This window comes from Pseudomyrmex gracilis, unplaced genomic scaffold (assembly GCF_002006095.1).
Source record: "Pseudomyrmex gracilis isolate BER0280 unplaced genomic scaffold, ASM200609v1 scaffold_60, whole genome shotgun sequence".
NCBI lineage: Eukaryota > Metazoa > Arthropoda > Insecta > Hymenoptera > Formicidae > Pseudomyrmex > Pseudomyrmex gracilis.
In genome coordinates, this window is record NW_018020644.1 from 206301 (window position 1) to 219006 (window position 12706).

Genomic DNA, 12706 nt, shown 5'->3' on the forward strand with positions numbered 1-12706 from the left:
TACGAATGATAAATGTCAAATTTAGACACCGATGTTAAATAACATCGCAAATTGCTTCTGCTTACAAGTTTGCCAACTCCTACGCCAAACAAAAAGTACATCAGAACGCATCAATTCCTAAATCATTACATAAAAAAAAAAAGAACTAATCATACAATCCACTCTCTCTCGCACATATGTCATTTTCCGTTTTTTTTCTTCCTCGTTCGTTCACGCTCTTTCTCTTTATCTATTTATTCTACGTATTATTTCTATTAGACTGGAACTCCAGTTATACCTAGGACAAGATTAAAGATGACTTAGAGTGAAGTGATCGTAAATTCTGTACTTTCAGTTAGCTGCGATCCAACCGTTGGCTACTAAATAGTGAAGAATTCTGCTCTCTGGTTCTGACTGAGGTATGATACTTGATCGTCTATTACCGTTTAAATATTCCTACAATATTAAAAAAAAAATTAATAAGTAGTTTACAATACTATATGAAAACACTTGAACTTAACGGTCACTACGTACTTGTAACAATAATGTCTTTTGTGTTAAATACTGTGTCGGTTTTAAATCAAGTTGAATACACAAGGATTTTTCTTGTTTCGTTAAAAGATGTGATGCAGCCTCCAATTCTATGTCTCGCTCCTGTATCACACTACCGGTGCAACCCTTGTCTTGCGAGGAACTGGGACTGGAACCTGGCTGAGCGTTTGGATTGCTATCCGGCTCCACCCACTGACTGGCTGGAGTCGTCGTCCGATTGTGATTGGTTTGACTTACAGTGAAGTTGCTGGGCAAGTCTTGCTTTATAGTGTATTTTCGGTCGATGGAAGAGTAACTTTTTTCTTCTTCTCTGTAAGCAAAAAACGCGAGCTCAATTTCTCCTGGCTTTAATTTTAAACGTAAACGCATATAATTGTTTTCTGAGATAAGAAATATATATTTCTCTCACCTTCTTTTTGAGGTGTGACGGTGTATTAGTGTGGACGGCCCACTGCTGCCCTAAGTGAAATGCAAACTGATACAATCTGTTCACAAATGCCTGGCAACACGCACCACAAACAATAGAATTAGTTAAAAAGAAGCAAAAGCTAGTGTATACGATATAGTTAAGGCTCTGAGAATTCTACTGTACATATAAATATACAAACAGTCAAATATGAAAAACAATTGTTTTACATAATTATCTTCATGTATAAATTTCTTACTTGTTCTCTCAAAAATATAAATGTTTATACATCATAACTATATATATCATAACTATTAATTATATTTCGTTATACATGCAGTGTTATATCAAGCCTAATTTGAAGTCATAAAATAACAAAAACGTTAATATAAAAAATACATACAGAGAGAATAGTACTGTAATATATAGAAGAAAAATATTAAATTCATAAGACTATTCATCTATATTTTTAATTTCTTGTTACATTCAAATATTTGTTTAGACAATAAAAATAAAGATATCTACATAAATTCATACAAAATTTAAATGTACAAAAATTTTACATATACGAGATATAAACAAAAACTATAATTGCACAATTAAAGACAAAAAAGTTATTCTCTTTTATATGAAAAGCTACGAACTTTTTATATGCTTCTCATAACATTATATATACAATGATATATAACCAGCATGCATTAACATTTAATAAAAAACATAATAAGTTATAATGTAACACTTTGGATGTTTTTTTAAGAGCCTTACTAGCTTTTACGAGTGTATACATAAAAAAAAAATAAATAAATAAATAAATAATAATTTTTAACAGGTTTTATTAATTCATATTATCTCCCATTCTATAAACAACATTATAACACTTAAGTACAAAAACATTTTCTACAAATAGAAATATATACTTACAGATTTTTTCTCGGCCCAATGATCTACCGTGTCGTTTGGTTTTTGAGTTTGTGCGAGAACTTGCTCGAAGTGGGCGCATTCCTCGTGTCTCGTGATGCCGTTCTCACGATACCGGTAGAGCTCCGAGAGTCGTAAGCGCAATTCTCTCTCTCTCTCGAGATTTGTTAGGAACTGTTCGTGCTCTTGTGCTGTGTAAAACTGTGCGAATACTCGCATTCTGTCCCTAAATTCTCTGCACCGAATAAACGAAATACATTTTTTTAAATATCAGGCGAGAGCGAAACGTAAAAGAAAAAAGTACAATCGTAAAAGCCGTACTTTTCTTCTTTCGTCCGTTTCTTTTTTATTCCTTTATCTTTCCTCGATGACGAGAAGAAAGCCGACACAAGTTGATAATCTCTAACGACGCGTTTTCGTCTGGCCCGCTCTCTCAAATTATTAGTGTACATATCAACTTGTGCCAGTTTAAGTGCGATATCGAGATCATCATCTTCATCGGCAGGATTCAAGAATAATGAAGAAACAAGAGATTCGGCCTCATGGTTGTAATCCTAAAAGCACCACAATTATTTTAATAGTTTCGAGAGAAATCAATTATATCAAATAAAAACATCCAATTATTTACTCTCTCAAAGTCATCTCGTTGAGGCATGTAACCCAATTGATCGGCCTCTTCACGAGTAATATCCAACGGTGGTAATCTGGATGTGAGATCAGGCGATAGAGGACCATTATCGGACTTGGTTTGATCCGTGAGATTTGGTATATAACTCTCCGTAGGTGGCCACGTATGCTTCCCTATGTTACCATTGAGATATCTGGCAATGTACTCTTCTTTTGCCTCTATAATTGCACAAAATATAAATTGTTTGATAACAATCTGAGATATAAACTTTTTATCTTTTAAAAAGTTATGACATTTGTATAAAAAGCTATTTCAAACTTACCTTCTGGTGTACGTGTTTCAATATGTTTACTAATGTCCTCCCAATTTCCAAATCCAAATTGTTCGATAGCATCCAGAAGTCTAAGTTGTTCCCTAGCTGTCCAATTACCACGGCCATTAAATATACTGATGGTACCAGAGTCCTGAGATGATACGTTCATACATCTATTAATTAGTACTTATACAGATAGCACAGTATTATTGTAATTTCTTCATATTCATACTTACCATAAACTGATAAGCATGATCATTTTTGTGCTGACCAATTTCAGCACCAGCAGAAAAACACTACAAAGAATTGATAAAATTAAGTATTTCTTTTAGTGTCTCTTCATATGTACATCATATCAAAGATTTTAGAGTCAAATGTAGATGTTAGTGCAAAATATAAGATATATATATTCATGTAAACATTAACATACATATATTACTTATAAAAATATACCAATATACAACCAGTTTTAAAATTTTTATAAATATTTTGAATGCTTAGACATCTCATGCATCTTGTTTATTTCTTATTAATTATATTTATCTCAATAGCCAAGCAAAGTACAGAATATAAACAAATTGAACAACTTTAATAATAAGATTGATAGCAGAGTTAAAAAATTATGTTGCATCTTAGAAATCTGTGATTCTTCTAAATATCTCCAAATTGTAACACATCAAAAACTATTAAAACTTTATTACATAAAAGCATTACACTTTAAAATATCCGCCAAATTGCCACGTGCACTTTTATTAGGCAATAACCTCCTCATTCACAGATTTGGATAAGAATGAAATAAAAGGGGAAAGAGAAAAGGCGATGAGATTGTGGCAAAGGAAAATATATACAAAATCATAAAAAATAAAAGTCAACATTACTACAAACCTATTGCAAGAATCACAAAACAGATAAAAATGAGAAGGAACAAATGGGAGAAACGAACTAGAGAAAAAGCAAGGAAAGGACAAAAAATGTGGCATGAAGAAGAGGGCGTGGTCACGTGATCTGTAACAGATATTTCAGAAATTCAAATGGCCGACTCACCTGCAAGCAAAGGTCAAATTCGGGGCACACAATGCATTTGACACGCAGACCCACGATGTCTTCTTGACAATAGGTGCAGTTGTACTTAGCGTACAAATCTGAAACGAAAAACAAGAAATACGATGCGAATACATGAAAGATAATTGATCGACGAACGTGACCGCAAAAAGGGGCGTGGCGGTGGCGGTAGCGGTAGCGGTGGCGGTGGCGACGGCGACGGCGACGGCGGCGTTGTCGTTATCGTCGTCGTCGTCGTCGTCGTCATCGTCATCGTCATCGTCAACGTTCTCCTCCAACGCCATATAAAATACGCACCCGCCATTATTGTCTTGCGAAATTCTTCTAGAACGATCTTGGATAACGTCACCGCATACCAACAGACCGTGAATATTTGTGTATCACGAGACTCCGAGCGACGTCGTCGGTATCATCTTACTCCGCGTGGGCTCGCGCGGAAACGCGGCAGAATCGCGATGCACTCTTGCGATATACCTGTCCACCTCGTAGGTGCGTAATCCGCGCGATCGAACCAGAAAAAATCTTGTTTACTGACTATATATTCGGCTAATGAGTGCGCATGCGTCAATCGTCTCTCGACTCGACACTCTTGCGCGCAGCTGTGCCGCGGTGTAATATTTTCTTGCGCAGATATGGAGAAACATGGTATAAACATGGAATTGAGAGGAAAGTTCTGGAGTAGGACAAATTTGGTGTATGCGCAGTAAAGAAAACGATCAGCTGACCATCTCAGTCATCATCATGAGTAAGTTCCACTTGGTGTTTGCAACGCTCATGAAATCATTTTATCCTTGTTTTTCAGAGAAAGTGAAACAAAGATAGGGTAATGCTAATGAGCGTTGCAAACGGTAAGTGAAACTTACCCATAGAGTGCATATGCATAGCATAGGACTATCTGGACCAATGAGCATCTAGCATAGTTTTATGTAAATCAATATATGGTTACTTTATGCTAAACTCTCATTGGTTAAAATGGTCTTACGCTATGCTATGCATACGCAGCTATGTTTTTATATAGTTAAAGGCTATGTTATTTTGTGTACGATAGCCCTTAATTGAATTTGCTGACACTAGCGTTCGCTCATTAAAAAATCATTAAATATTAAAACAAAGATAGAATGACGCGCGCTTCTCGAAGCAGCCACTGAAATATTTTATTTCCTAGCAACCAATTTGTAATAAAAAAACAAAATAAGTATTGCATGTTATTAACAATATAAAATTGATTAGAATTAATAAAGAGTTTAAGGCAGATTGATTAGAATTGTTATAATAAATGTACATTAGGAATTTCAAATATGTTTATGAATAACGTGTGGAAGGTAACGCATCAAACAGTTCCATCGTATAAAGATCGATTTAAAAACTAGATACGTATTGATGTAAATTTAGATTCAACGTGGTTACGATGTATTGTCACGGAGATCATTCAGTATAAATCGTCGACTTCTAATAAATGATATAAAGTTTCAAAAATTCAAATTGAAGCAAGCAAAAATGCAGGTAAATATGACTTGAGAACATTTTGACAATTTGTGTGAATAAACTATATACATTTAATACAGTATTTATTTTTCTAGTGCGACGACGGACTTCCTGTCTATCTAAAAGGGACACGAGATAGACTATTATTTAGGATTACAATAGCATGGTTTTTATGTAACACACTGATGTCAGTTTATACTATCACAAAGATGTGGTAACTATTTTAATCTCAATGAAATAATATTCCAGTAATCACACCCATGATCTGAAATACATGAATGAGTAATTAGAAGTTGCAAAAAAAAACAACAAAAATCAAAACTTGTCTACAAGCTAAAAAATTAAAACAGGTTTAAAATTAAAACAGTTTTATTTTATGCAAAACATTGATACATTATGCACACACATACATACAAAACTACATTTCTTTATGTACATGTATGTATACAAAATAGTTAACACTATTTTAAATTTTGGGAAAGATTTAAATAAGACAATTTACTCTTGCAAATATTTTAAAATATGATAAAAGTATTTATATTATTCGTATTATTTCGAAAGTATTGTTTTAATATATCACAGAAACAAGTGTCTAAATATATGTGTACATATATATATATATACATTGCACAGCTATTTCGATTTGATAAAGTTTATAATCTTGTAAAGCATTCTAATTAGCCACTTTATAATTACTTTCGATATTTTTCTATATTTTCTTTCTCTCGCTGTCAACTTTATGTACATTATTTGAAGTATCCTCTCTATGTCTCTGATTATTTGTATCTTCAGTTTTTGTTAATGTATTGGTGTATTTATTTGCTATAGTGATCATAGGATCTTGTTTTGGTCTGTTTACATCACTATCTCTTTCTTTCAGCTTTACTTTTACAATTTTTGGATGATCATTCTTGTGACTGTTTTTAACAGTTTTTATTTTCTTTCTTTGTTCTATTGCTTCTTGTGTGTTTTTTTCCATCTCTAATTTTCTTTGTTTTTCTGATGTGTAATTATTATCGTAGTTTAGATTAGATGCGTGTTTTTGTGGCACAGTTTGTTTTCTTCGTTGCATCAAAGTTTTCAGAGCTTCATTAAACTGCATCAATGTTTCGTCAATTGGTTGTTCCATATACTTTGCCGCAATTTCATCAAACCGATCGTCCTCTTCCAAAGTTAATTCATGCTTAATGTACTTAAATTGATCTATTATCTCTTTCAGACTTTCTCTAGCATCTTTTGTCATTAGTTGAGTTTTACTCTCTGGAAAAGAATCAATGTCTTTTTGTGTTCTATAAGAATCACCATCAACATTTGCATTATTCATGTCATTCGTCGTTGGAACTATCGAATTAGTATCATCATATATAAATTCTTTTTCAAATTCTCTAAATTGATTTATTATATTTCGTATACTTTCTCGTGCATTAATTGATTGTGATACTTTTATGTTTTTTTCTTTATCTTTATCTTCAGTTTTTCTTTCAGATATAGATAACTCTTTTTGTGCATTAGACTCATCGAAAGTCTGTGAGTCTGCTTTCTTTGCATCTGTTTCATTTTCTTTTTTTATAGTAATATCTTCATTCTGCACGATTTGTTCCAGACTAATATTTAACTTGGATGCCGCAGTTTTGTCTACTTTACGTGCAATTTGTTTGGTAGTTTTATTTTCATCGTATGCTTGCTCCTTTACACTCTCAAATTTTTGTTCCGATGTCGCAGATTTATCTGCAATTGTTTGATCTTTCAATTCTTGTTTTAATACTTTCATTCTTTTTGGCAATTGTATTGCAATCCCTTTTTTCTTCAGTGACTTCATTGGAAGTTCTGTAGTTTTTTGTTCATTATTGTTCTCTTTTCTCTGTTTAACTTCCAATATCTTTTCTTGAATAAGTTTTTTAAGTGTTTCTTTAACGCTAGAACTTTGTTGACGTATATTCAGATCAACCTTAGACTTTTCATTAATAATTTTTTCTTCTTCATTTTTTGATTTTATGTTTTCAGATTTGGCTTTGTTTATGTCAGAAATATCATCAAGGTTGTCCTGAAAACTTGTCTTGCTATCTTTTAGTTCTGTCAATAAGTTATTCAAATCCTCCTTTTGAGTAATATTTTCCATAAATGTTACGTTGTAATCTATCAAGCCATTAAGCTTTTCTGCTTTCTCTACAGTGTAATTATTCGATTTTTTAAACTCTTCAAGACCAATATTTGAAAAATTTTGTTTGTCAGTTTCTCCCGGTTTTGCAAATTCTTCCAATGACTCCATAATGTCGTTAAATAGTGGTTCTATTGTCTTTGTGATTTCATGTGATATGTTTAATCCTATATTTTTCATATTACCCGCTTTTTTCGGTAAATCTTTTGTAGATACTCCTGATCTTGTTTTGTCAAAATCATATTTGATATTCGGTTTTCTTTTCATAATAAATATTGTGGGTTTTGTTTTGATTCTGACTGGCGGTAACATGTTATAATTTAAAGTTATATGTGAGAATCCGTCGATAGAATCTATAATATCGTGAGTTTCAAGGTAGGGCTTTAAATTCGGAGAGTATTTACTTCCCGCTTCCACCAAAAGATGAGTAAACTGTAGCATTTCAGGATCATCAATAGTCAAGTTCTCTTGTTTCGAGTAACTGTAATATTTTATCAAAAGTATCATGAGAGAAACAGAGTTAAACAAGTCTTTCACAATATATTTACTACAATAAATATATTTCACAATATATTTATTGAAATAATGATGAGGTAAAAGACACTTACATCCAAGAAGAATTGGTCTGTGTAAATCTTGACACTCCAGTTTGCGCGGTCAACACGTCAATATGTACGTGCACTGGTTCAACAGAGTGTTTCTCAAGTCTGTGTAATCTGGCAATTGCCAGACCTCCGGGATAATTAGAGCCAGCCACGCATAGAAGAAACATGGAGAACACGATATTTAATGCAAGATGACTTAAGATTATTACTGCTAAAAAACCATTCCATGTTGTTTTTGCTCTGTTTTCCCATCTAAATTTTAGCAAGAAATTTTTATAGTAAGTAAAAGAATCACAAAAATTTAAAATTCAGGAGTACCTACATTCTATGGCAAGCGGCGGCCGCGCCAACATTCAGCAGTGGAAACACATATATAATAAATCTCAATTCTTTGTGCGGCAAAAACGAAAACAACGCAACAAAAGTAATAGCTGGAACAGTGAGCACACGAACTCTCGCGTCCCAGAATATTCCCAAAGGAATCAAAAAGTACGAAAATGCCAATCCTCTCGGTAAAGCTGAATAAAAATACCATAAAAATGGTGATGTCTATTTACATGTGTTAAGTTTACTTATATACTTATAAAAACAATCAGAAATATTTTATTATCTCTGGAAAGGATACGCCCCATTCACTGCTTTTATTGAGAATAGTATTGAAGTAGAATACTTCTCCTTCCGGCCATACCAAGCGTTTCCAAAATATTGAATCTGTAGCAACCGTAAGCGCTAGGAACAATATACCGGCTGGTATCGCAATTTTAAGTAATCTAAAATGATTATAATTAGAAAATACGTTGCGTAAACTCAATGCAATAGAAAAATGTTATGTTTATATAATAGAGAAATTTTTCTGTTGATGCAGAACTATAAATCAAGTTAGTTGATAGCGTAACAAAGCTTACAAAATTTGTGCAGTTTTGCAGAAGGCCTCTTGATGATTTTAATCACTTCTGTTTGTAATCTTACAGCCATATTACGAATCAATGTGGTCCATGAATTTGTATGTAAATACCTTGATACAGAAAGTTTCTGGTAGGCTATATCATATAAAAGGAACAATCCTAAGAGTATAGCGAGTTCCGCTCTGAATATTATTATTGCTGCAGCTGACGACCAAATAAACATTATATGATTTTGTTTCAGCCATCCAAATAAAGCCAGTAACACTAAAAAATGTATCATTATGTCAATTAAACAAAAAAATCAATTGCAAAATGTCACAACTAATAATGCAAATATCTTGACCATATTTGCAGCTTTGAATGTAGAAATATTTATAATTATTCTCCAATAATCTTATAATAAAAATTATAAGAGTATTTTTATACATAGATAAAAGTATTACCTAAGGGCATAACCATTATGTTTGGTAGTGGACGACTAAGATAGTACATGAAATGATACTGTGTCACAGTTACAGCAACAAACCATTTTGTAAATTGCAGTCCAAAAATATTTTGTAAAGCATGTCTGTACAACTTGAGAGTAATTATTACTAGTAATCCTAATATTGCTCTTACTGCAAGATAATATAGCTTTAATTATTGTGAAAATAGTTAGAAATATTTAAAAGTATATTTACCTATATACTGAGCAAAAAATTTATTGAGCTTCAGATAATTAATGCCTGCCACTAGTGGTGAGGCAATACCAGATACTATAATAGGTCCCAGAAAAGAACGTGGCACAACTCCAGGAAATTCATGATGATCATACTATTGAAAACAAAGACAATGTGTTTAAATGTAATAATTCTTTTTCTCTTTCTCAAAAACAAATTTAAAAAAAAAAAAAAAATTGCGGTTTATTGCATCTCTTGAACAATTAGATACATCAGTTGATCACAGGTTTATAAATATGCGCATCTGCTGCTAAATTTAATATTATACTCTTTGTTTTGCATGCTCGGCAGCTTGATAGACAACACAATCACCGTTCTACCTGAGCTTTCAAACTCGACTTTTCACCGAATAATGCTAAACTATTTTATTTGAATTTTCAATCATTACCTCGGATAGATTGAAACCGTGATAAAGAATATCGTGCATAGCCTGTAAATTGAAACTTTCCTCGACTTTCGTGAATGGACAATATAACAGATGCACTGCTGATATAAGAATAATCAGCTGATCCATGATCGTTGATCTGTTTTTGTCGAGCACTGTCACTCGTTAAATGTCCAATGATTCTTGGACCTCGTCATGATAAATCTTAAGTACTGGGAAGATAGGGAGATTTTGTTCCACAAGGCGACGATGCTGTGCAACAAATACGACGTATGTATGTATGTATGTATGCACGTACATACATGCGATGGGAGTTTTTCAGCTACGTACACAGGCGACACTGTGCAACACAGTGTCCACTAGTGTGAATGAGACACACTGATACGCTCTTTCTCACACTAATGGACATTGTGTTACACAGTGTCGCCTGTGTACGTAGCTGGAAAGCTCCCGATATAAGCATATCGTTACAAAATGGATAGCTCATGATAGAGAGAAGCCTCAGTAGAACACAGTTTTGTGCTCTGTAAATCAATATAAAGATTTTAAACTACAGATGCTCATTGATCGCGAGACAGTGGGTGCGTTCAGACAACTCAACAGTTGCACAACAGTTGAGAGATAATCACTTATGATTGGATCATACTTTTGGAATCGTAGCAGGTTTTGAAGAATAGTCCTATCATAAGTGACGATCTCTCAACCGTTGAGTTTTTTAAACCAGTCTTATGTTATGCAATTATTATGCTATTTTGTGTGTTTTGTGTGGCCCCAAGGGCCGTCCGCACATTTTTAACACATACTGAACAGAAAATCTTAAATGTTTTTATGCTTTCTGTATGTCCATAAGTGTTAAAAAGAATATTTTCAAGAAAATCTTCTAAAAATAAATTTTTTTTCTTTAATTGTCACACAGTATATTTTTTACAATTCTCTTATACATAATTCTGAAATCGTAAAAATGTGTGTGTGTGTGTGTTTTTCTTGCAGCAATTTTATTTAAAAAAAAAACTATTAATCTATACGCATTTGCATATATATTAAGAATAATCTCAACATAAAGCAAAAAAACACTTTTCTATTTTTCTAAAAACAATGTAATAAAGATTTATATATATCAAAAAGTGTGTTGCTAAAAGTTTACAAACTTGCTTCTATAATTATAAAACTTATCTAAGATTATAAATAATTATTTCATACATTAATACAAGATATCAATTTCTGCAATTTTAACATAATGTGATAAAGAAGAAATAAGTGGTGTTATATAAAAGACAACAGATAAAACAGCTGATGTTAACATCACAATCTTTATAGCAGTTTTTTTCGTTTGCTATCAGCGTTTCAATGTCGCAAAGACACGCTCCTGAGATACTACGTTTCTTAATTCTGACCCGTGATTCAAATTAAATCTGCAATTTAATTTGCAAAATGTCGACTGACACATACAACAAAGTGACACATTGTATTTTTGACATGGACGGTTTGTTGCTTAGTAAGTATCTTGGAAGTATAGTATAGCTCAGAAATTTCTTTGATCGCAAGTCACATATATATGTCACAATGTTTCTTTTTTTTTTAGATACAGAATACTTGTACACTGAGGCTTTTAACCGTATCACAAATCGCTACGGCAAGGAATTCACATGGGAGCATAAGGCGCAAACAATGGGTTTCAAGACCAAAGACGTCGCCGGTTACGTAGTAAAAACGTTAGAGCTACCATTAACAGTGGACGAATTTAAAGAAGAGATCACCGGAATTTATCGGGAGTTGTTTCCACACACTAGTCCTATGCCAGGTAACAATCCACAATCTGCATTTTTGGCTGATAATAAAGTACTTTTGATTCATAATATGTAATATACCCTGCGCACAATTAACAGGTGCCGTACGTCTCCTAAAGCACTTGAAAGAAAACGACATTCCAATTGCATTAGCTACATCTTCGGATCGTGAGAACTATGAGCTAAAAACTAGACATTGGCACGATCTCTTCGGACTCTTTCACCACAGAGTGCTTGGCGGCTCAGATCCTGAAGTCGCTCACGGAAAGCCGGAACCTGATGTATTTCTCATAGCCGCCAAGCGTTTTCCCGACAATCCAGATCCTTCAAAGGTAACATCTTCGGATACCGTTTAATTCTCGAATAATGAAGTTGTATTTACCAAATACGATTGAAACTTTATATATTCCCGAAGATTAATTGCAAATATTAAATTACCTGCATCTGTGTATTCAAGAGAAACTGAGAACTGTTTCAGTGTTTGGTCTTCGAAGATGCACCAAACGGCGTGCAAGCGGCACTAAACGCCGGAATGCAAGTCGTTATGATACCAGACTCAATGCTTCCTAAACGTTACACGAAGCAAGCTACCCTTGTACTAGACAGTCTCGAGAATTTTCAACCAGAAAAATTCGGGCTTCCGCCGTATGTAACATAGTACGTCTACTTTTCAATTTATCACGTACAACACGGAATTCAGAAGTAATTTTTTTATCTTATATAAAAATAAAGGTAACTTATTTTTTAAATGTTTCTATTTGCAGTCTCTTTTGTTTTATTAACACGTTTTGTGATATATACATA

General features: G+C 33.2%; 3 protein-coding genes and 1 long non-coding RNA gene across 6 annotated transcripts; 2 read left to right on the top strand and 2 right to left on the bottom strand.

Annotated features, from left to right (window-relative positions):
• Positions 1-202: 202 nt before the first annotated feature.
• Positions 203-4487, bottom strand: LOC109854194 (transcriptional adapter 2B). Of its 2 annotated transcripts, XM_020427058.1 has the most exons (10): positions 4156-4483; positions 3841-3938; positions 3033-3092; positions 2806-2947; positions 2484-2701; positions 2177-2409; positions 1859-2090; positions 941-990; positions 514-841; positions 203-435 (listed from the first exon to the last, which is right to left on the bottom strand). In XM_020427058.1, exons 1-10 carry the CDS (start codon positions 4160-4162, stop codon positions 331-333), a joined length of 1473 nt encoding a protein of 490 aa, XP_020282647.1. In that variant the 5' UTR covers positions 4163-4483; the 3' UTR covers positions 203-330. The 2 variants fall into 2 exon arrangements, with proteins under 2 accessions (XP_020282647.1, XP_020282648.1); XM_020427059.1 differs by lacking the exon at positions 203-435 and having other exon boundaries at positions 614-841; positions 941-1030; positions 4156-4487.
• A 388-nt stretch (positions 4488-4875) lies between these two features.
• Positions 4876-5701, top strand: LOC109854197. The gene is made up of 3 exons (XR_002250197.1): positions 4876-5180; positions 5251-5361; positions 5439-5701. It is a non-coding gene; the product is annotated as an uncharacterized LOC109854197 (long non-coding RNA).
• Positions 5702-5744: 43 nt separating this feature from the next.
• LOC109854174 (probable Dol-P-Man:Man(7)GlcNAc(2)-PP-Dol alpha-1,6-mannosyltransferase) lies at positions 5745-10418 on the bottom strand. Of its 2 annotated transcripts, XM_020427009.1 has the most exons (8): positions 10119-10418; positions 9692-9824; positions 9455-9628; positions 9122-9275; positions 8732-8876; positions 8429-8655; positions 8110-8358; positions 5745-7982 (listed from the first exon to the last, which is right to left on the bottom strand). In XM_020427009.1, the coding sequence occupies exons 1-8, from the start codon at positions 10242-10244 to the stop codon at positions 6053-6055; spliced, it is 3138 nt and encodes a 1045-aa protein (XP_020282598.1). In that variant the 5' UTR covers positions 10245-10418; the 3' UTR covers positions 5745-6052. The 2 variants fall into 2 exon arrangements, with proteins under 2 accessions (XP_020282598.1, XP_020282599.1); XM_020427010.1 differs by lacking the exon at positions 10119-10418 and having other exon boundaries at positions 9455-9587; positions 9692-9783.
• Positions 10419-11240: 822 nt separating this feature from the next.
• On the top strand, positions 11241-12662 carry LOC109854132 (pseudouridine-5'-phosphatase-like). Its single transcript, XM_020426939.1, has 4 exons — positions 11241-11610; positions 11698-11916; positions 12002-12234; positions 12381-12662. Exons 1-4 carry the CDS (start codon positions 11547-11549, stop codon positions 12558-12560), a joined length of 696 nt encoding a protein of 231 aa, XP_020282528.1. The 5' UTR covers positions 11241-11546; the 3' UTR covers positions 12561-12662.
• The last annotated feature ends 44 nt before the right edge of the window (positions 12663-12706 follow it).

What these genes read in the sequence shown, in the direction of transcription:
- LOC109854194 (XM_020427058.1), bottom strand. An exon ending in ATTGGGCCGAGAAAAAATCT is followed by an intron (nt 991 to 1,858) that starts GTAAGTATATAT and finishes CATTTCACTTAG; the next exon opens with GGCAGCAGTGGGCCGTCCAC. An exon ending in CGTCACACCTCAAAAAGAAG is followed by an intron (nt 842 to 940) that starts GTGAGAGAAATA and finishes TTTTGCTTACAG; the next exon opens with AGAAGAAGAAAAAAGTTACT.
- LOC109854174 (XM_020427009.1), bottom strand. Translation starts at nt 10,244, where the DNA reads ATGGATCAGCTGATTATTCTTATATCAGCAGTGCATCTGTTATATTGT. An exon ending in CATAATGGTTATGCCCTTAG is followed by an intron (nt 9,276 to 9,454) that starts GTAATACTTTTA and finishes TACATTTTTTAG; the next exon opens with TGTTACTGGCTTTATTTGGA. An exon ending in CAGAAACTTTCTGTATCAAG is followed by an intron (nt 8,877 to 9,121) that starts GTATTTACATAC and finishes TAATCATTTTAG; the next exon opens with ATTACTTAAAATTGCGATAC.
- LOC109854132 (XM_020426939.1), top strand. Translation starts at nt 11,547, where the DNA reads ATGTCGACTGACACATACAACAAAGTGACACATTGTATTTTTGACATG. An exon ending in ACACACTAGTCCTATGCCAG is followed by an intron (nt 11,917 to 12,001) that starts GTAACAATCCAC and finishes CACAATTAACAG; the next exon opens with GTGCCGTACGTCTCCTAAAG. An exon ending in ACAATCCAGATCCTTCAAAG is followed by an intron (nt 12,235 to 12,380) that starts GTAACATCTTCG and finishes GAACTGTTTCAG; the next exon opens with TGTTTGGTCTTCGAAGATGC.